This window comes from Podarcis tiliguerta (assembly GCF_965153285.1).
Source record: "Podarcis tiliguerta genome assembly, chromosome: 2".
Lineage (NCBI taxonomy): Eukaryota > Metazoa > Chordata > Lepidosauria > Squamata > Lacertidae > Podarcis > Podarcis tiliguerta.
Window position 1 is genome coordinate 85,340,533 of NC_139535.1, and position 22,752 is coordinate 85,363,284.

General features: G+C 43.8%; 1 protein-coding gene across 4 annotated transcripts in view; it reads left to right on the forward strand.

The window, feature by feature from the left end:
- GAS7 (growth arrest specific 7) overlaps positions 1-22,752 on the forward strand; it is a 129,270-nt gene that overhangs the window by 53,087 nt on the left and 53,431 nt on the right. For all 4 annotated transcript variants that reach the window (XM_083428487.1, XM_083428488.1, XM_083428490.1 and 1 more), the window contains exon 2: positions 3,536-3,656. In XM_083428487.1, the coding sequence (XP_083284613.1) occupies positions 3,536-3,656 (121 nt within the window). The remainder of the gene's footprint in view (positions 1-3,535; positions 3,657-22,752) is intronic.

Genomic DNA, 22,752 nt, shown 5'->3' on the forward strand with positions numbered 1-22,752 from the left:
CCTGGGATACGAATGCAATTCCTCTTCCGGGGCCACAGGAGGCCTATGTAGGGAATGCGCGCCTCGGGTTAAGAACGCTTCGGGTTAAGAACGAACTTCCGGAACGAATTAAGTTCGTAACCCGAGGTAGCACTGTAGTTCATTATTACATATGTCTGAGGTGGAGTTTGAGTCTAACAACATCTGGAGCTCCACAGATTCCCCATCCCTGCTGTAGATGGACTGACTCGCTGTAGGGCAGCTTCCAGCATACCTGTGTATTCCAGACTGACTGAATAACAGTAACTTCCCAAGCCTAAAGTTTCAGCCTTTTTTTTTTTAACCTTTCCCACTTCATCAGTGGAAAGAGTTTTGAAGCTGTCAGCTGGGGGTTCATTCTTGAAGGGTGACTAGGTGTTCAGTAGAGTGGTACCTCGGGTTAAGTACTTAATTCGTTCCGGAGGTCCGTACTTAACCTGAAACGGTTCTTAACCTGAAGCACCACTTTAGCTAATGGGGCCTCCTGCTGCTGCCACACTGCCGGAGCACGATTTCTGTTCTCATCCTGAAGCAAAGTTCTTAACCTGAAGCACTATTTCTGGGTTAGTGGAGTCTGTAACCTGAAGTGTATGTAACCTGAAGCGTATGTAACCCGAGGTACCACTGTACTCCCTGCCCTGCCTCCTAGCTGTTGCCAACTTGAAGCAAGGTGAATGAGCCTCTGGTGATAGTAAAGTGTAGCCGAGGCGGAGAGGCTCAATCATTGCTGGAAGTCAAAGGTCAGAGCTCAAGATTATCAGAGTCCCCACTTACTGCAAGGGGAGCCCCAGACAGTGGGATGTAGCCTTGGCAACAGTGAACTACCCAATGGTTTTCTGAATGCCGACTTAGGTGTAGAGACCTAAAAAACACCTGGCAATTGTATGGCGGCATTGTGTGCAGGAACAGCGTTGGCTTGTGTGTGGTGCATACTTTTGCAATGTGTAATGCTGTTATGCTACTATGATAATGAGACTTAAGGGCTTTGGTGTTACCTCTTTGCTGTTCCGTCGTTGACCTACTCATTTGGCAGCTTCTTTCCCTGAGGCATATTGTTGGAGCAGGGCTGCATTACGGCGTACGTCACCCCTGACTGGTCAGAGAAGAGCTCGTTCTAAGATTCCCAGCTGTGTGTACATGGCCAAAAGCTATTCATGTACAGCTGCTTGTCATCGTCTTGGAGCCTTGCCCAGGCTTCTCTCTGCTCTGCACCTTGCTGTTTCTAGCCACTGCGATTGCATAAGGAAGTTTATAGGATGGTGAGCTGGAGATCTAATTGGGTTGCCTCCTCCACCTGGTTCCTGCTGAAACGAGGGCGGTGTAATGAGAGTGTCATTCACATTTGCTCCTTATGACACTCTGTCCCCATGTGACAAGGGCAGAGCATCAAATGTGTAGCTACAAGGCTAGGGTGCGATGGGAATTGTGGGTGTCAGAGACCATTAGCTGAGGCTGCGCGTGTATGTGTACACATCTATATATATGTACACACAGCCTGCTTGAGGTAAGTGGTTCTCCTAATTGCAGTGCTTTGCTTTTATACCATATTTGAATTTATATACCTCCCTATAGCCAATGGTCTTAGGGCAGTTCCGGGGGTCTCAGGGTTGTTCAGTGGCATAGTGCTGTTTTCCTCTGAGTTATGGTATCAGCCTTCCCCAACCACGTGTCCTCCAGATGTTTTGAATAGCAACTTCCATCAGCCCCAACTAGCACGGCCAATGATGAGGGAAGATGGGAGTTGTAATCCAACAACATCTGGAGGGCACGGGTTGGGGAAGGATAATGTAAGTCTTTGAGTGTGCCTTCTGTTGGTGGTTTGCTTCCTCCTGCTGCAGCTGTTCTCAGTTCTCACTGCCTCCTCTTCCCCTTCCGTGCTTCTCTGGCCACCATAAAACTCCCTGGTGGCCATTTGAGAAGCCATGCCTCCAGGGTCATTTGCCACAGGATTCCAGAGTGTTGGCTGGACCTAGAGGCAAAATGCCAAACTTAATCTCAAGATTTGATAATGTCCCCCAAAGCTTGGAGCTCTAGAATTTTAAATCCTTGTCCTTTATTGCTTCTGCAGGTTTGATTACTGCAAGAAAATTAAAATGGCAAGGTGGAGTCTGGAGTGCTCTTTTGTTTAGGAAGCTTTGGACACACATTTGGTTGATCTGGAGAGGCTTTTTTTTAAACATCCCCTTCCAGAAGCCAAAAGGACACCTTACCTATGTTGACAGCCAGTTGTATGTTTATAGGACTGAATACCACCAGCCAAGTATGCCGTATTTTTCCGTGTATAAGACTAGGGTTTTTTTTTAACCAAAAAAAAAAAAAAAAGATTTAAAATTGGGGCTCGTCTTATACACAGGTAGTGCTGAGGGGTGTTTTCTTAATTTGGAGTACCCAAAAATAGGGGGCAACTTATACACGGAAAAATACAGTACATTTCACGGGTGATAATGGAATACAGTGGTACCTCAGGTTAAGTACTTAATTCGTTCCGGTGGTCTGTTCTTAACCTGAAACTGTTCTTAACCTGAAGCACCACTTTAGCTAATGGGGCCTCCTGCTGCCGCCGTGCCACAGGAGCACAATTTCTGTTCTCACCCTGAAGCAAAGTTATTAATCTGAAGCACTATTTCTGGGTTAGCGGAGTCTGTAACCTGAAGCGTATGTAACCTGAGGTACCACTGTAATGCTGGACAATCATCATAACTGAGGAGCACCATTAGGTTGTGGGAGGAAATTCCATTTGCCATAGTATGTTTTTGCCTTTGCTGATAATTTTCATCATGCTTGTTCTTACAGAGGTGTATTACAGTCAGACCTCAGTTGCTGAACATAATCCGTTCCAGAAGCCTGTTCGGCTTCTGAAATATTCAACAACTGAGCGCGGCTTCTGATTGGTTGCAGGAGCTTTCTGCACTCAAATGGAAGCTGCGTTGGATGTTCGGCTTCCAAAAAACGTTTGAAAACCGGAACACTTACTTCCGGGTTTTCAGTGTTTGGGAGCCAAAATGTTCCAAAATGGAGGCGTCCGGGAGCCGAGGTTTGACTGTATAGGTGTTCAGTTGGTGTACTGGTGGCATGTTGTGTTTATAATAATGATTTGTATAACAGCATATCTATATAACAGAATAGTTGTCTGTCTATGAGCCTAGTATGGACACAGAATCTGCTTATATGATTAATTCTCCTTGGAGACAGTGCTCTGTATTTCTGTTTTCCAAAAGTCACATGCAATGATATGTTGGATTGCCAAAGCTACAATACTGGCTCCACGACATTCCACCATCTTCCCTGCCCTGAGGGAATGTCTGTGCTTTATAGAAGACGTTTCCCAGGCTGCAGATGGGAAGATAATTGGGGTGTTTGGGTTTTTAGAAGTGTTTGCCTCTCTTATTTCCCATATCTTACCACCAGGAATAATAAAAGATACCTCAGAATTTCATACTGTACCTGTTTTGTCCAGTCTTTTTACCATCCTCTGGAAGCAAGTTTTAACAGGCTTTTTCTGTTGTCCTTTCATCAGAAACCTAGGAAGGTCATTCCTCAAGTCGGAGAAGACGCTCAAAATGGCCACCTCCCACCTGGCTGGCAGAGTTATATGTCTCCCCAGGGGCGAAGGTACTACGTGAACACTTTCACCAATGGTAAGCTTCATTTATGTGATCCTTTTATGCATAAATGTTTATCTCCTCTGAATTCTCTAAAAACTTAAGGCAGCTAATAATTTTTACTGAATTAAAAAAAAATAGCTTGATATTTCTCCAGTTTCTCATTCAGATTCCAATCCTGACACATTTCAGGCCTGGGTTTCTAGTATTTCCTCTTCTGCTCTCAAGTGACCACATAGTCTTAATTTGGATTCTGCAGAACAAAAAGTTCACTTTTGTTCAAGAAGATAACCCCAGGGGACGGAAGTTCATAAAAGTTCAGGAGGATTTAAGCAAGCAACCATCAGCTTGAAATAGCAGTTACTTCTGGGATAGTCAGGACTTGGAGCTGATTTTGATAGATTTTTGCATTCTTGTGGACAGAATGGACATGCTTGCAGTCCCTGGGAACCTTGCCTGGACTGAATCTCTCCATGCATCTACATTTCTCTGTTCTTTGTAAACATAGGAGCAGTCTGTCCTCTTCCGTGTCCTTCACCACCACCAGCACCTCCTCCTCCTTCATTTCCACGTCCACCTCCTCCTTCTCAGCCTCCACCCCCATGGTAGATGCATCCACCACTTGGGGTAAATGAGCCAAAACTCCAAAGGAGGGGTGTGGGCGAATGGACCAGAGCCAGGAATTTAGTGGGATAAGTTTTGGTGATACCTTATCCCAGGTTTTTGGAATAAGCAACTTTGGATTCTGACCTGGCATCCACAGTACAAATTAGCAGAATGACAGGAAAATGGGCTCACCTAAATCAAATGTTTCACTTCACTTGGCCCCCAAACCTGGGCCTTGTTAAGGTATGTCTGTGGGAACTTTGAGTGTTGGTATTTCCTTTGGGACGGTGTCTCCACACTGTGGCAGTGCTCTGTGCAAGTTACTTTGAGTGTGTGTGTTTCATAAATGCCTTTGAGCATTTATGGGTAGGGAATTCATTCCATCCTCAGAAGGGACAAGACTACGGGATGGAATAGCCCTAATCACATGGAATTACCAAATAAATAACATTACGGGCCATGGGCCTGAAATAATTATTAAAAAGTCTGTGGGGCTGTGATGTTTTGCAACCATGGGTGTACTTTTGAAATATGGCCTGCCGCTTTTAAAATAAAGGACGTTTGGAAACTTTGACTTCCCCCAAGCATCAGCGCAGGAAATCCGTAATGCCTTACGTGTCCATTCAGGGGGTTTTCTTTGTGGTTTAGCTAAATCTTCGTCAGACCAGAAGTGTCTGTCTGATGGGCTGATCCTTTGCTATGGAAATGTGCATCAGACAGAAGCAGGATTTAAAACTGTGTTGCAACAGGGTGCAAACCCACCTCACCCACCCACCCCCAACTCTGGTTGGGCTTGTTTGCCACACATTCCATGAAGAATTAATATCGCCCAAATAGTGAGAATTTCTGCTTCAAGCTGTGCCCTTAGCAGCTGCTCCCATTTTCCAAATGTGTAGTGCCTGGGATTGCATCCTACAGGGCGGGAGATGACAGCTAAATTAGGTTTTGAATTTTACAGGAGCCCATGGCAAATTATTTATGTTCAAACAATAAAGCTCTCCTTCTAATTGACAGCTGAGCTTGCATTGTAGCATGTCCCCTTCTCCCCAAACTTTCACAACCAACTAATGTAAAGTAGACGCTCTTGTATTACTTGTATTGAGCCACGTGGTTTCTGCTTCCTTCTTTTTAGGATCAGATACATAGCCAAATAATCCATTTGTCTTTTGGTGACACCTCACATTCCACAAGGGCTCTGATCTCTTAGCCTAATGCTTTCTAGGCATTAATGAATTGCAACTTCTGTTCCAGGCTGTTTGTTATTCTTTGTCATCAAACATAGGCGGGCATGGAACCAAAGTTTTGTTTTCGTTTTCGGTAGAAGAGATTTCCTTTTAAGCAAGCAAGTTAAATGTTGTGCTGTAATGCATTTATTTGTTATTCTTACACCCGCCCTTCCTCCTGCTGGAGCTAGGTGTGAGGTAATAGGGTACCTGTCCCAGGTGCAAGCCAGATCGAGAATGAAAAGTAGCCATCAAAGAACATGATGACAGTAATTAGAATTGCATTACGTATGGGACAGCTGCATTTCCTGCAATGCAGGGGGTTGGACTAGATGATCCTCAGGGTCCCTTCCAACTCTGCAATTCTGTGATTCCATGATTTTCAGCATGGAAATACTGGATAGATTTTCAGGGCAGTAGAAGAAAAGATGTCACCTTACTTGGAGGCTTAGTGGGGGCAGCTGGACAAGCTGAGCAGCACTGCGGCAGATTCTTATTAATCTTGCTGAACTCAGCAAATCACATTCAGCCCTTGAGTAGTCTTACCTGAGAAGGAGAAAACAGGGGGGATGTGACCCTGACCATCTGCTGCAAATCTGATCGTAACAGTCAGCATTTCTTTCTTTATTTAACTTTTTTGAACAGCAGCTCTGAGCAAGAGCAGCCTACCTGAGCAGTAACAACTAGGGAATTTTATCAGCAGTGCCCTTGAGGGTCTACAAACCTGCCTTAGATATTAGCAAACTTTCATTTCTCCCAGATGACCCTGTATTGCTAGTTATAAACATAGCTAAAGCACTAATGAGTGCAAAGAAGGATTGGTAATATACACTGAAGGACTGTGTTTAATTCTTTCTCCGATTCTACATTAACTAACGAAGCCAATGGCCCTTTTCAAATTTGTTTGAATATACTATGAAAATTGAACACAGTTTAATCGAATTGACCTCAGATATATAACAGATCTGCTTCTGATATACCCAGCATCCTTTGATGGGCTTATTGGTTGATTCAAAAACTATAAGGCCAGGGCTTAGATTTAAGGTGAGAATTTTATTGGATTTGGGTGCAGCATGGATTCCCACCCCCACCCCACCTGCTCACATTCTTGTGAAGACATCACCTTCTAAGAGGTTATAACCTGTAATTATTATTATTTTTAAAAAAGTGATTCAGTCCGAAATTTAATTGAGACTTTCTGTTTGTGATGAGGAACAGAGAAAATCAAAACTGCAAAGAGCAACCCCCCCCTCATCACACTTGATAAAAATTTCTTTGTCAAAGAATTCTGAAACAGAGGTGCTGACATTCGAAACAAAAATCGTCAACAGAAAACAAGAAACACTATGATTTTTGGAATGTGCTGCAACATACACCATTATGAAAGTTCTCAGTTGCCTCCTTCACTCTCACATTTTTTGAGGTAAACTTCTTTTCATTTCATAACAAACGTGTGCTGTATTTTCTCCAGATTTCCAATTTCCAGCCATAGCTAGGCATTCCATTTGCCAGTTCGCTATATTGACATGAATGCAGGTGCTGAAAGAGGAGAGTGGACAGATTATACATAAAATAAGCTCCATACACATTAGCTGCTTCAGTGATGTCATCCCCCCTCTCCCCGCACGTTGCTCTACATGCCAGAGTGGTGAAGACGTCTTCACCTGATCTGTATTACCTGCTGGGTTTCCCTGCAACTGCAGCCCCCCTGAACTTTTCTTCATGAAGCTTCCATCTGCACATACATAACGGCTATCTCAAAAACCTCAGTTTAACCAAAGTTTATGTTTTCAAATCGCATGGAAGCTGTTTTGAAGGAAAACATCAGACAGGAGTATTCCTCCAGAGACGACAGGATAGATATGGATTGTGGCTAATGTCATGTATACATGGCTCCAGTGTGCTTCCTGAGAACATTTTTTTTGATGAAACTTGAACTATTGGGGTGTGTTTTTTTAATATAGATTTTAATGAGGAAAAGCAAGTTGGGGTTCCCAGCAATAACAAATTGATACTTTCTCTCTCCCACACCTGTCCTCTCTCCTCTGTTTCCCCGTTATGAGTGCCTGTAGATTAAAACTTAAAAGTTTGGCAAACTAAGCCAGGAATTCAACAAACACCCACTGCATGGTAGCAACTTGCAGATTTACCTTTACCATGTGACCAAGTGGAGAGCTTTTGGCCCCACATTTAATGGTATCCAGGAACCAATCCAGGGAATTTTACTCTCCTGTGGCCAGAGACTATGGACCACTAGTTCTCCATGAGGCTTGAGCTGTCACTTAGTAAATATTCACATGAGTTCACTATGAAAATATGCATATTATAAAGATCTGGAGTGTGTATGGCCATGTTGTTAGGATTTTGCCTCCCCCCTCCCCCAAACCTTTTTAAAAGGGAAACACCTATTTTTATTATGAACAGCCAATGTAAAGGTCATGGAAAACCAATAGCATATATATTATTGACTGGAAAAATCGAGTTTTGTAGGGAGGAGAGCTTGAAGCAGAATTGTAAAGTTGGGTGTTGCTTTAAAGGGGTCTTTTCGAAAGGTGGAGTCATTAAAAATGGTGCTAGGAGTGTTCTGAAAAGTGCTCTCAATTGATTTAACCCAGGGCGGTCCAATGTCTCAGAACCAAGTGGGCTGCAGGAGGACTTAGACGCAGAACCCAGAGGCTGCACATTATATCAGAGTGGCCCACAGAGTAATTCTGGTAATGCATTTGATCTTGCTGTTCACAGCAAGCCCTGCGAGACATCCTGCCTTTCCTCTGCATTCTAATCACGCAGTGACCAAAATAATAAAATGAAACCTCTGAAAAGAACAGAAAAGGCTCCCATAACTTGGTGGAGGAGCGGCCTCTGCTAATGTGAAGGGAGTGGGATAGGGTTGCTGCTAAAAGACCCCCATGAATAGCGGGTGCGGCTAGGCAACTGGTGTGGCTGCCCAAGCAGGCTCTGTGGCTTGCACCCGCTCATGACCCTGCCATCCCAGGTGAGCTTAGAGGACCAGCAGGGGAAGGACTGGCATGTTTGGCTTTACAGGGGCTGAGGGATGCACACCAAGCACCTGTCTGATCTAAGTTTATTTCCTACTGAGGATATGGGGGTATGTTTGCACACTCCTAGTTCCTCCCTTAGGCATTGAGAAGAGAGGGTTTTCTTGACTGAGGGTTAAAGGCTGGAGCTGTCCCTCACAGCAGGCAACGGGTGTTTAAAATGATTGAAAAAGGAAATAATTGAATGCATTTTTTTTCTGTTCCTTGTTAATCCAAGGTTGTTTCAAACTTGGCAGTGAAGAATGGACTGTAGCCTCTCCTTTGACACAAGATATAAATCCAAATGGATGAAATATACCGAATTGCTTGTCTTCCATAAAACCTTATCCAAACAGGATATATTTCTCTTTCATTTCCTTTTATATACAAAAGCAGTGAAGTCAACTACTAAAAATCCCTTTGTTTCTAATACATTGTTCTGCCGTTTTGGAGCATAATGGTAAGCATTGGGCCTGAACTGCCTTGGGTATCTTGCAGTCTCCAACAGTGGGCTCTTTGCAAGCCTTGTGTCCCATTACTGGGAGAGGACAGTCTTCTCAGAGATGTCTCAGGGTTTCTGGTGGCCTGGTGGCCTGGCCTAGCTTATTGCTGGTGGCATTTAGTCGTTTAGAAAATCAGTAGCTGTCAGCGATGTTTTGTCCTTCTTGGAGGAGAGTAATTGTAGCCTTTTAGGTAAATTGCCATGTGGCTTTTGTGTAGTGTTCAAAACATAGCAGAACCTGCCTATTGTGGGGAGAAAAGTCAACACTATCCTGTCAGCTGTCGCCAGCGCACAAAAAATCCTGATAATCTCCCATTCATGTTTAGTGTCTTGGTCATACATGCTATTGCTTTCTTGTTAATCTCACAGTCTGGTGGGCATCTCTGATGGTTCATATGATCAAGTTGTCCTCCCCCCCCCCTTCCTTACAAGGAAGGATGGTGTTCTCTTCAGCGGAAGGCTGCAGTACCAATTCTTGATTTGTTCTTTTAAAAAGCAAAGCTATGGAGAACTTAGAAGAACTCCCCCTTGTGAAATTCCCATAGATAAATGTGTTGTGATCTCAAGGCCCGCCTTAGCATGACCTTCCCCCAAAGCTGGAATGTACCAGCTCTTTAAGCATTTCATGCCTGCAGGATTGGCCCACCTCTGTTTCAAGATGTTAGGCTGACAAAGCTCCCATGGAATTCTGATTGTGCAACATATGCAGGGTGGTGGCTCCAGGTGTCTGTAGAAGAAAAGGTTGCTTGCAACAAGCCGGAAGGGCCATTCTGCCGCAGCTTGTGAAAAAACTCCTGTTAAAGTAGGCCCTGTGAAGAGCCAAGATAAAGTCTCCTCTACATCCCAGGTACAGAACATTTTGGAGTGAATCCAGTGTTAGTCCTACTGAGTCCTACTGAGAGGAGTCTCATTGAGTAACTTGAGTCTATTGATTTTGGTAGGTCTGATTTCATTATAGTTCAATCTGTGTACAAATTACTGGTTTAAAACACAGTGAGGGGGTTTGTTCTTATCTCATGTTTCAAGTCAAATTTGCCCATCACTGTACACACCAGCAAGGGTTGATGTGTACTGAAGTCACCCGCTGTATGTGTATACCAGTGGGAGAGACTGGACAGTGATATCTTCGTCTGATAAGAATTGGTCGTCTGATAAGAAATCTGGATGGAAAGGAAACTTTCACAGATGAGACTTGAATAAGGAAACAGTGCTCAAGTTGCATTGTGGCTGGCTTGAGGGAAACTGCATTAGAACGCAGTATTTTACCAGAAACTACAGAATTGCTCTGGATCCTGGGTAATGTCGTGTGCACATGGTTTCAAAAACGGAGCCAGAGTGAACGGTACTGTAATGTGTACAAAGCCCTAATTGGATGAACCTTTTGTCTCTCATAAGTATATTACAGAGTATTAGGGAGGGAAAACACCCAAGGTTTCTGTAATGGAGAGTCAAAGTTGAACTCAAGAACTCAAGTTCTTGCGGGAACCGTGAGACGCTTCCCCCTTCTGTGATAAAAGTGCCCACCATGCACCTAGTGAATCTTGAACAGTTTGGGAGGAAGGGACATAGCTGCCCTTCCAACTTCCATCTTTGCTATGTTCTTCCTTAATGCTTACATGCAAACACACAGGAGATCCCATACATATGGCAGAAGTGGATTGTCTCAACTTCTGTTCTCCCACCTCACTTTTAATTTACTTCTCAGAAACAGAAATTGGAAAGATTTTCTAGAACTGGTCTTGCTGTGCCACTGAAGTTGATCCTGGACTGTCCTTGTTCCATAGACAAGGGAGGGTAAACTGGGAAGATACCTTGTTTCTGACAGTGCCATCTCTGAGTAGATGTGACATAACTTCAGAAGCTGTTGCCATAATGAACACTCTCTTTGTTCCAGTTCACTATGAGGAGCCTGTAACAGTCTTCCTTTTTAAATTTCAAGAGTCCTGTATTTCCCTGCCTCTCCCTAGTGCTTTCTGGCAGTTGTTACATTTGACTGTAATCTATGTGGGAGGGTTGTGTCTGGTATTCCACTATTCTCCAGCATGGTGCCCTTCAATTTTTTGGGCTACAACTGCCCAGCCAGCACAGGGGCTGAGTTGGCAGGGGATGATGGGAGTTGTAGTCCAAAACCCTCAGCCAAAAGGCTAAGATAGCTATTGTGTTCTCTTTGAATATTTCCTCAGCCATGACCACTCTTAAGGTCCTAGTGTGTCTAATTTGTTTGGGCAAAATAGATCATCCCCATATTTTACAAAATATGGCAGTATTCAAATAGAATCTTTCGCTATACTGGAATTTCAGGAACTAAATATATCTGGGCTTGTTCAGATTGCGAAAGCTCATGTTGTGAGCAAATCGAGATTGACGTGTGCGTAACACAGTGGCAGGAATGAATATAGGAAGAGTTTGTCTGAGACAGAGTTTAGATACTTGATGATCAGTGCTGATGTCTGGATTCAAAGGCAACTTATTCCAGCGTATGTGAATTGTATACAAGGGAGAGAAGCAAGGTAAGCTCAACGGAGAAGTTAGCTCTTCTCCCCCTCCTCACTTCCATTGTGTGTTGTTGTTTTTTATGCCTTGACCATTAAGTGGAAGAAACAATTGGACAAGTATCATTGGTTGTTTCATAGACCAGTTTCAGTACGGAGTATCTTTTGTACGTCACTTAATAGCCTGAAGTGAATAAGTGTAAATTAGTGGCTGGTGTTGTATGCAGTGTTCTTGAAATCTAATCAGCAGTTTTTGTTTGTTGTTTGTTTGAATGGGCACAGTGATTTCCAAAGTAGATGCAGTGAAAGGATTTGTAATGTACCTTGAAATTTTTTGCTATAATTGTTGGAGGCAGCAATTATGCTTAGTCCTGTGGAGTGGGAAAGACCATTCTTCCTTGGCAATACAGTGGTACCTCGGGTTACATACGCTTCAGGTTACATACGCTTCAGGTTACATACTCTTCAGGATACACACTCCGCTAACCTAGAAATAGTGCTTCAGGTTAAGAACTTTGCTTCAGGATAAGAACAGAAATCAGGCTCCAGCGGCATGGTGGCAGCAGGAGGCCCCATTAGCTAACTGTTAAGAACAGTTTCAGGTTAAGTCCGGACGTCCGGAATGAATTAAGTACTTAACCTGAGGTACCACCATTTGCAGTGATATGGTGATGAGGTTGATAGCAAGATGCACAGGAGTCCCTGATACAGACTATATTGTGTCTAATAGGGGTGGTGGTAGTACCCCTGTTTCCTCCCAAACACTGTCCTATGTCTGAACCTAGGGCTGGACAGAGAGAAGGGTGGGACCCCATGGGAGCTATCCTGGTTTGTTTTTTTTAAGAGGATTATCCTGCAGTTGCAAGAAGCATGCCTACTCAGTCCTCTGGGAATGGACTAGGAATAATAATATCTTTCTTTGATGCAAGAGTGAATTGAGCATCCAATTTTAAACTGGGAGGAAAAAACCTGTGTACTGGGTATCAAAGGTTTTGGAAATGCTTAAAATCCACAGAAAGAGAATCTGTATAGTGCCCTAAAAGTTCTTTGCCAATATTTATGTTGCCCTGTGAAAATCTGCTTGTCTTGCTCAAGGGGATTCTGTTAACTTAATGATGGGGAAGGCTGCAAATGGAAAATTTTCTTAGTAAGACACTGATGTTTTGAAAACTGGTACAATGCCTCTGGCTGCAGTGTAAACGCTGCATTGAGGTGATGAGCTTACATAACCTTCATATTTCACCTCCCCTTTAACTGCCATTGAAAATTCTGTGTATGTTGGATATTAGTTAGGGCTGAGCTGCAGTGCACCTCCACTCACAGGTGGAGAGAAGTGGGGGCATGTTGGCAGTTCTGGGGGTGGGGGCTGCAACAATCACTGGTGTTGGTAGTGTGTTTCCTCATGACCACTGGCTGGCAGCTGCCATTTGCGCTGCCCCCCTCGTCTTGCCTACATCATGAAATAGCATTGTTCTGAGGAGAAAAACGGGGCCTACAGTATTTTCACAGAACTCCTCTCACAATGAGGTTACCTAGAGGGGCTTTGTGGGGGAAATTACTGCTGCTGGCTGATTGCCTCAGGAAGAAGCTATTGCTAGAAAACAAGTAGTGACATAAAAGGTGAAAACAGTAAGTGGTTCTTTCTCAGTCCCAATCTCCCAAAAATCCAAGCCAAGAGTTCTTGTGGAAGGACTTTTGACTCAATTATGTCAACTGGCAAGCTGTAGTTGGAACAGCCCTTTCAGTGTGGTGTAGTGGTTAAGAGCGGTAGTCTTGTAATCTGGTAAACCAGGTTCGCGTCTCCGCTCTTCCACATGCAGCTGCTGGGTGACCTTGGGCCAGTCACACTTCTCTGAAGTCTCTCAGTCTCACTCACCTCACACAGTGTTTGTTGTGGGGAAGGAAGGGAAAGGAGATTGTTATCCGCTTTGAGACTCCTTAGGGTACTGATAAAGTGGGATATCAAATCCCAACTCCTCCTCCTCTTCTTTCAAGCCAGGTGAACTTCTGTAAGCAGCACTTGATCAGGGTCCTCCAAGCCATTGTTTGGATGATGGTTTGAATGCTGTCAATAAGTTTACCCCAGTTCTTAAAAAAACAAAAAACTCTTTAAAAAAACCAAACCCTTTCCTAACTTGGCTGGGAAATGCCTTCTTGTCCGTGACTCCCTTATGAAGAAAGGTTGCAGTGAGTAAGAGATTACATTATATAAATTTATAACATTACTCATGACATAGAGGAAGTGGACAGAGAAAAGTTTTTCTTCCTCTCTAATAACACTAAAGCTTGTAGACATCCAGTGAACTGGATGCTGAAAGATTTGGGACAGATTAAAGGAAGTATTTATTCACACAGTGCATAGTTAACCTTTGGAACTCATTCCCACAGAGACAGTGATGGCCACCAACTTGAGTGGCTTTAAAAGAGGATTTGATGAATTCATGGAGGAGAAGGCTATTGATGACTGCTAGCCATGATTGCTGTGCTCTGCCTGCACAGCTGCAGGCAGTAATGCTTCTGAATATCAGTTGCTGGAAACCTCAGGAGGGGGAGAGTGCTCAGATCCTGCTTGCAGGTTTCCCACAGGCTTCTGGTTGGCCACTGTGAGAACAGGATGCTGGACTAGATAGGGCATTGGGTTGATCCAGCTGGCTTTTCTTGTGTTCTTAATGTTTCCTCTGCTTCAAAGCGGTACCCCTTGTTCCATAGAAATATGGTCCCCAGTAGGCTATTCACAAATTCCATACAGATGCTATAAATCAATCAGCTTAACTAGATGCTAGTCATTGCCAGCTCAGTGTGTGATAGCCCTTTATTTTTCAGTCATGGGGAATCTTTTAAAGAGTGCTTCAAGGTGTCACTGAAAATATCCCTCAATTAATTTACTTGAGTTGTACTTTGTGGGTTTAAAATATGCTTTTCGTTGTTTACCTCATCCTGTACCCCTTGATTCAGGCAATATGTTCTTAAGATTTGCAAAGGCATACGTGCTGGGTTATGCTATGAGATTTATTTTATATCTGGATTAAGATTCAAATTGTTTAACATGCAAAGAAATTGGCCATCTTGCTTGTTTTGAGCTGGGGCTTCATATTTGCTATTGGGTTGCATTTGTGTGTCTCCACAAGGGGTATCTATTTTCCCACCAGATGCGCTGGGCAGAGCATGGGAGTTCATGTTATGACCGATCAGCTTGTGCCAGCCGTCACTGCTGTTAAACAGTACCGTGAAACTACATCACCCTTGCCACCCCATGAATTAGTTCAGACAAATGCTGGCGGCAAAAGCTGATCTAGCCACTTTCCTTGTTGAGACTCCCCCAGCACAGAAATCTGAAGTAAAACATCGGATTTCAGATGAAAACAGAGGTGGCTTAACTCTGTATGTTGTATGACTTGTATGTGTGTGCTTGGAAGAGAAGGCACCTCTGCTTTCTCCTTGAATTAACCTCTTCTCTTGTGTACAGAAAGTTAATGGTTAATTAGGCTACTTTAAACTCATGTCTGAGTCAGTCCCCAAGCATCCAAAATACCAGTTAAAAACGTTTCAGAAATGCAGCGTAGCTGTGTTTTGTGCCACCACTGTTGTGTGTGAGATTATTTTTTTTTTGACCTTACGCAATTTAGGAAATTAACTGGTTAAAGTGTACTTTTTATGACCAATGTGTTGGGAAGCTGGCTAAGGTTTCCAATTGTGTGGGCGGTGTATTCAGCTGGAAGGCATTTGTCAGCCTGTGAAGGGCTTTCCTGCTGTTGTTGCTGATGCAATACAGCTGTGATCCTTTTCTCTTTTCAGTTGAGGAACAAGCCCTCCAGAGACCTCATCCATTCCACTTTAGATGAATTTGCATTTTTCCTGCCACTGCCAAAGATCTCTCATATTGCCGTCTGAGGTCTGGTTTACCGGATGCTTCCTTTAGCTCCGCTTGAGTCAGACAAGCAGGGGCGACACATTCTGTTCTTGCCACTCGCAGAGCATCTGCAACTCTTTTCCGAAACTGGAAAGTGGTATTCACAGTATGTGTGTGACCTGAGGAAGTATCTAATCCACGTCAACTGCTCACTCTGGAAAGACCACACTCGCTGTGCTGAATCAAGAGTGACTAACTCAAGTCCATGCTTGCCGTGGGGATTCTCCAGATGCCAAATTTCCTCCCCCCGAAACAAAGTTCTGCTGTCCTGTGCCTTGGCTGCTAAACTAACCTCCCACCCTCCACCCCAAAAAGTACCTGGCTGAAGGCCACCAGGTTGGCCAAGGCTGCTCTTGGCTCATGCAGCCCTTCCCTAACCAGAATAGTTTCCCATTACCAACTTCCAAAAGCAACGGTCATGATTGCTAGCTAATGAAATACTAATGCCTGCAACAACTTATTAAAACTCTTGCTTTTTTTTCATTGACATCTTTTCCTTATTTTCTACATTTTACATAATTGTTCCCTTTGTAAGGCCACCTTTCCAGGGACTGGGTGGTTTCTTCCTGGAACAAGTGAGGAATACCTAAGGGTGAACAAATTAGCCATTATTTGTGGCCATGCGCTTCACTGCGTCCTTTTGCATACATAGGAGAGAGGCGATTCATGCTCTCATTTCATGCCAGACAATGGGTTAGGTCAGAGAAGAAGGAGGGAGGGAGGGAGGGAGGGGAACTCTGTGCTTCTGACCGCCCTCCAACCTGGCATGAAGTAAAAGAACAACACCGTTCCTACTTCTCTTAGTCCTCCAAGGGACTTTGCCTATTCAATCCCTCTTTCCACCCACTCATGTAAACATAATTTGGTACAGATTGTTGTTTTGGAGGCTTGTAAGCGAGTCTGCATTTTCCTGTTGACTGCTTAATGTTTGCATTGTACATTTCTGGGGAGTGTCTGCTTTTGTTTAATGGTTTGTCTTTGGGTCTGATTTAGTCTGGAGAATCATATTGCAAGAGGCCCTGCTGCTGTCTACTAGGAACACAACAGGGTGTTTCCCTTACAAAACCCTGTTGCATAAACTCATGATGTTCCAGATGTTGTAACCTGTTGGTAAGAGTTCCGTCCCCCCCCCCACTCCAAATTCAGTGCCTCACTCTTCAAAAGCAGGCTTTTCTTTCTACCGATTTTGCAGAATGCCACAGTAAAATGCTGCTTCCTATTGCAATGGGTTCTCTTATTTTATTTTTCAGCGTGGCCTTGGTGCAGAGCTTTGAACAGCCAGCTTTGACAGTACCAGCCATCTGTTTTAGGAGAGAGGTACAGTGGTACCTCAGGATGCGAACGGGATCCGTTCCGGAGCCCCGTTTGCACCCTGAAGCAGCGCTTCTTCAGCGAAGCGGCAGGAGAAGCAGAGCCCCTTCCATTTCTCCTCCCGCTTCGTTGAAGGGGTGCTGCACAGAGAGGAAAAGCTGTGCAGCGCCTCTCCAGTGAAGCAAAGCCAGGAGAGCAAGAGGGATTGGTGCGCACTGACCCCTCTCACTCTCCAGGCTTCAGCGAAAGCAACGCAAAGCCATGGAGCCTGCATTCGCTCCATAAGACGCACACTTTTCCCCCTTACTTTTTAGGAGGGGGGAAAGTGTGTCTTATAGAGCGAAAAATACGGTACTTCTTGTACACCCAAGCTCTCTATACTCATAGGCTCTGACTTTGTGTTCAGGGATGGTGGAAAAGCCAGGATCGCTGATGACACATAGAATGGGTGTTAATCAATTGTATGTATGTAGGTCTCTTAGAACCTGTGCTGAATACAAAGGGGGGGGGGGAGTGACGCCAATGAAATACTGCCCCTGTAGAAGCAGGTACAGTACTGTCCTGTGACGTAAAAGGAAAGTCTCCAGCCAACAGCCCACTTCCTAGTATGTGTTGGGTGGGGAAATAATTGGTGAGTTCTGGCCTTGATCAGCCAACTAACTAGCAGTGTGAGGCTGCTTTTCCTAACAGAGGAGAGTAAGGAGAAGGGAATAGCTGTTACTTTTGGTCCATGCCCCTTGCATCCCTCTATGGCAACAGTACTACCTGCCTTGGGCATGATATATCCCATTCCTCCTTAATGCATGTACTGTTTCTGCTGAGGTTTTGCTGGCACAAGCTTAGTTCATTATAAGATACTTGAGCACTTACAAACCTGGAAGTTTCTGTTTCCCCTCTTTAAGAGCTCTCTTAATTAAGTCTATTGACTCATAAGTGTGTGGCCTTGATGTTCACTGTGAAGATATTAAGTGAAGGGTTGAAGTCTATCCGTTTAGAGAAACCCTAAACGGTTGCAGTGTGACTGGGATATCACAGTGGTTCTCCTCCCATTACTAGGGATGGTGGTCTTGTGAGAGGTTTGTGTGTGCCATCTTGGATCTTCCACAAAGCCATTACTTAAACCGGGCAGCGTATCGCCCAACAGCTTCATGCCTGTTGCTAGAATGTGCTCCCCTCCCCCTTTTGCTCTGCACCTCACTATGCAGAGAAGTATATGCCATAGTGTTGTCTAGCAGGAAGACAACAAATATACCTTTGTGGGATTTAAAGCGTGAGCAATGCTTGGTAAGTTTGGCAGAAAGGTAAGTGTGGAGAAGCCTTAACTGATTGATGTACTTTTATGGCGAGTTTACACCACCAGACAACACAAATATTCTTCATAAACTTCCTTCATATCCAGTATAATATGTCTTCTCTAGATTTTACAGCTATGTGACGAGTTTCAGATGGCTAACATGGCTGTTGGCCTGGCATTCTATAAACCATGCAGTAGTTCTTAGCAGTAGACTTGTCATCTACTCATGTGGTCTCATTGTGATGATCTGATAAAATAAAAACAGGCCACATCTTGGGATGGGGCAAAAGAGACAGCAATTATTTCTCTTGAAAAGAAAGCAAGTGAGCCTTCTCTAATTAGTAGTCTAAGGAGAAAAGAATGCACACTTTATTTCTTGCACAAGACAAATTCGCATATGTTTTCAAATATGATACTAGAAAATACTGCTTCCACTTGGTGGGCGGTATAATTACAAATCTTTAATGCCACAGAATGTTAATGAGGCCTAGAGTTTAGGTAGGTGTCACGGAAAGACTTGATTTTTCTTCTTTATGGCTGAGGGCTGCTTTATGCAATTTATTTCTGCTCCAAGTGAAACAAGGCATAGCCTTCCATGAGCACGTGTGTTTGCATGGAGAAATGTGAAGTGTGGGCGATGGTTTACAGATATTATCAGTGGCAGTTCCCGTGTTTGTGGTGACAGAAAAAATTGCTGCTGAAATTCTAAGAATTGTTGCTGATTATAGTGGTGATCCGTGCACATTTATTTTCTCTGTGTACCTGGTTAAACTAGCTTTAGATTTGTTCAAACTTAAGATGCCTTTACAAGTCATGAATAAAATAAGTCAGTGGGTGGTGCGTGAACTAACATCTGCCTGGTCTCCTTGTTATGGGAGAGCGCATGTTTCTGTCAGTTGATAGGAGGCCAAACTGATAAAAGTGCGGCAACTTATCCATCTCATCTCACTGGGCAAACTCAATACATATTTACTGTTTGCATCTTGTGGTCAATATCAAGATTTTCCAACTGTGAACTTGTGATTACAACTAAGACAAAGGGTGGGATCCCTAACGAACTTGTGCAAAAGAGCTCTCCCCTCTCCTTTTCCTCCCATGATCCCTGAAATTGGTTGGGGGCAGGTTCCGCAGAGCCCCAGGCAAGTTGAAATACTTTCACACACAGAATAGTTCTGCCTTATATCTTTCTTTGGAGGTATGAAATAATAATTACTGCTGCTTTTATGCTGCCTTTTAGTTGAGTACCAAGAAACTATTCTGGTGTGCACAGTGTTTTCAGCAGAGAATGGTAATAAAATGATGGCGCCTTAATATCTATAGTTTTGTAGCATAGATAAATGTTAACTGGTTTGACATTTCCCTGGCATATCTTCACACTGGGGGGCTGTGGAAGCCTAGTTAAGCCACATGTGTGAAAATCCACTGTGACCTATTGAGAACTGAGCTCAACGTGCCCTTAATGCAAATCTCCCCTGAGTGTGTATATGGTGGGATGCAACTCAGCTTATACTTGAAGACTGGAGGTTTGCATGGGAGAAAGTAGATAAGAAAGAAGGATGGGGTCAGCGTGTCCCCTTTCACTGCTTGAGGCAAAATGAGAAGTGCCTCCCTGCTCTCCCTGCCCCTCTGCCACAGCACCACACACCAGTGTTGCTGGCAGAAAAGTGGCACCAATTTCCAGCAAGATTTGCAGAAAATCAGCACTGATGCTGGTGGGGCACCTGTGGTGTGCTGCCTCGGGGGCTTCCACTGCCTGATGCAGCTGCTTCACCCCACCTCTTGTGTGGGCCAGCCCTGGAGAGGAACCATCCATTCCTAGAGTGTCCTTTAACCTGGGCTGACCATCCCTCAGGTGCTAGCATGATACTCTCAGGGTTGCTGACCTCACTTCCTCCTTCCTCTCCTCCTCCTCCTCTTTTATCTTGGGAGAGGAGACATTTTTGGTCCGTCTCTTCTGCAGAGATGAAAGAGCAAACTAGTTAGCTCGGGTCATGTATTTTCTTTAATAAACTTTGCTTACTTATGTATCTAAACTCAGAGGCTCGTTGTGATTGCATCCAGGGGTAAAGCTCCGCCAAGCAAGGATTCATTGTTAAGCTCAGCTTCTGCTGATGCATTTGAACTCCAAATGCCATCAAGACAAGCATGTATAAAGCAGGTACAGATCAGTAATGTTTCTCCAGAGCTCTCTCTCACACTGCAGTTTTCATAGTATTGCACTTGGAGAATAAAGGCCTCCTTTGATCTATTCTACCTTTTTTTTTTTGGAAGAGTTTCCAAGGAGGTGATTGGGTTTTTACTTCTGAGTTAGGAGCTCCTGGTGGGGTTCTTCAAATTATGCTTTCCTGTGGTTTTCTTGTAAAAGCAACTTCTTTAAAAACAACTTTTTAAAACAAGGGTAGCTTCAGTGTAATTACTTACATAGCATTCCTTTCCAAGGAGTTCAGGAATGTTACTTTAGCTGTCAGAGGTGAGTACCTTTGATCAAAGTCTAGTGGTGGCTCTTGCCATATCTACGCTGACTAAACCAGGACTGTGATCACACAGAGAGGGAGGGAGAGGGAGATGGAAATCTAGCCTGCTGCCTAGTTTCAAATATAGGGACGATTCCCCCCTCCCCCAGCCTTCTTGAGCTTAAATCCTCAGACTGCCAATTAATTAAAACAAAGAAGAGTTATTGTTTGCCACCAATCCAGGTAAGATTCCCTTTAGCCCTCTAGGCTACCTTGATTTCTCATATAAAACCAAAGAAGAACAGAATGGGTTAGGCATGTAGGGCTCATCCACACAGGAGTTTATTATGGGTTTGAAGCTGCTGCTCTCTCCCCCATTCTCTCAGCAGCATCCTCACAATGTCCTCATCCAAATGGCAGCCTGCACTTTCCCCCTATTAAATTCAGATTTTCCAATTTGCGCGATTTGTGGATAACCCCAGTAAGAGAAGAAAATTGCCTGTTACCTGGCTGTGGGTGCAGTCAAGCTGTTTGTTTGTCTTACCCTTTGTTGGTGTTTCACTGGGTGCCATCCAACGCTGCAACACCAAATTCCATTTTGCTTCCCAAAGGAAAATATGTAGCTTCTCTTTGTTTGTAACAAGGAAAGGCTACATCTTTTTGTTTTGCTCAGGATGGCTCTTGCACAAAACAGCTGTATTAGAAATAAAATACAATGGTACCTCGCAAGACGAAAAACTCGCAAGACGAAAGAGTTTTTTGTTTTTTGAGTTGCTTTGCAAGACGAATCTCCCTATGGGCTTGCTTCGCAAGACGAAAACGTCTTGCGCCTTTTTCTTAAAACCGTCAATGCATTCCTACGGGAAACCGTCAATGCATTTCCTATGGGAAACCGTGCTTCACAAGACGAAAAATTCACAAGACGAAAAAACTCGCGGAACGAATTAATTTCGTCTTGCGAGGCACCACTGTAAAATAAATTTGCCTGTTGCAGGTACAGGAGATGGGAAAGGAAAGGGGGAGTAGACAGAAGGAGGAGCCTTTCATACCAGTTCCTTGAAATCCTTGCCTGGCTTGGAGTGAAACACATATTTAGTTAGTTAGTTAGTTAGTTAGTTAGTTATTGACTGCTGTTCTTTGGTGTGTGTGTGTGTGTGTGTGTGTGTGTGTGTGTATATATATATATATATTGTGTGTGTACAGGAAAAGGCATGCCTGCACACATGTCTACAATGGACCTTGGTCAGGAAGTATTAATTGAGGGAAGGAGACAGCAACACACTGCGTGAATGCATCTCCTACAGCACCACCCATCAGTGTGGATGGGGAAACTTTGAGATAGAAGTCACAGGCATAAAACTGAAAGCACTAAATGTGTGGGCGAAGGTGCACAGGTGCACACATGGAGGCAGCAACCTCCATACTCGTTAATGTCCTAGTTTGGATACATCCATAGACAGGCATTGTGGGTTTAAATTCATAAGCACATTAGGAAACAGAGGGGGGGGGGACATTAGGTAGGAAATTGGAATCACTAGGTCTTCAAACACTTTTAGAAATGCCTTCCTAGAAAACGTTCAGTGCTGTAGGATTGAATAAAGTAGACCAGGAACATGCTTCCATAGGTTATGCGATTCTAATAATTCTGAGCAACCTCTGTAAAGTTTGGGCACAAGCTAGCTAGAGAACAAGGACGCTTACTGGGCAATCCTCCTCCTTGCCATGTCAGTGGCCTTCGAAGTTCCAGTTTAGTGCCCAGATGATTCATATCCAAAGCACATTCTTGAATAATAAAAAGCTGCCAGCACTGGTTGAAGCATTTTCCACCTTATGATGATGTTGGCCAAGTAATATTGTATAAGAAGACAAGCAGCAAGAGCTTGCAAAAAAAATCAATCTGGGATGTTTATACCAATAACAGGTCTCCATTCTCCATACTAAGGCAGACTCTCTTATTCAATTAGTTTTCTTGGCTAGTAAACTTACTGAGCATTTATTGAATCTGTTTCTAACCCACCCTTCATCAGCTGATCTCAGGACAGGATACAATGCAAACAAATATTCCATTAGAAGAATTTAAATAAAACTGCATCCAATAAAACAAATAAAGGCCAGGAGAAATACCATAATTAAAACCACCAATCTTTAGAGGTTCACACAGAGTGGGCGCCACACTTCTAGCATTAAAAATGACTGATTTAAATCTAATATCCTATGGATGCCTGGATGAGCAAATAAGTTTGTAATTGGTTCTGAAATGGGGGGGGGGAGGACATTTCAGAAATAGGGCTCATGGACACTTA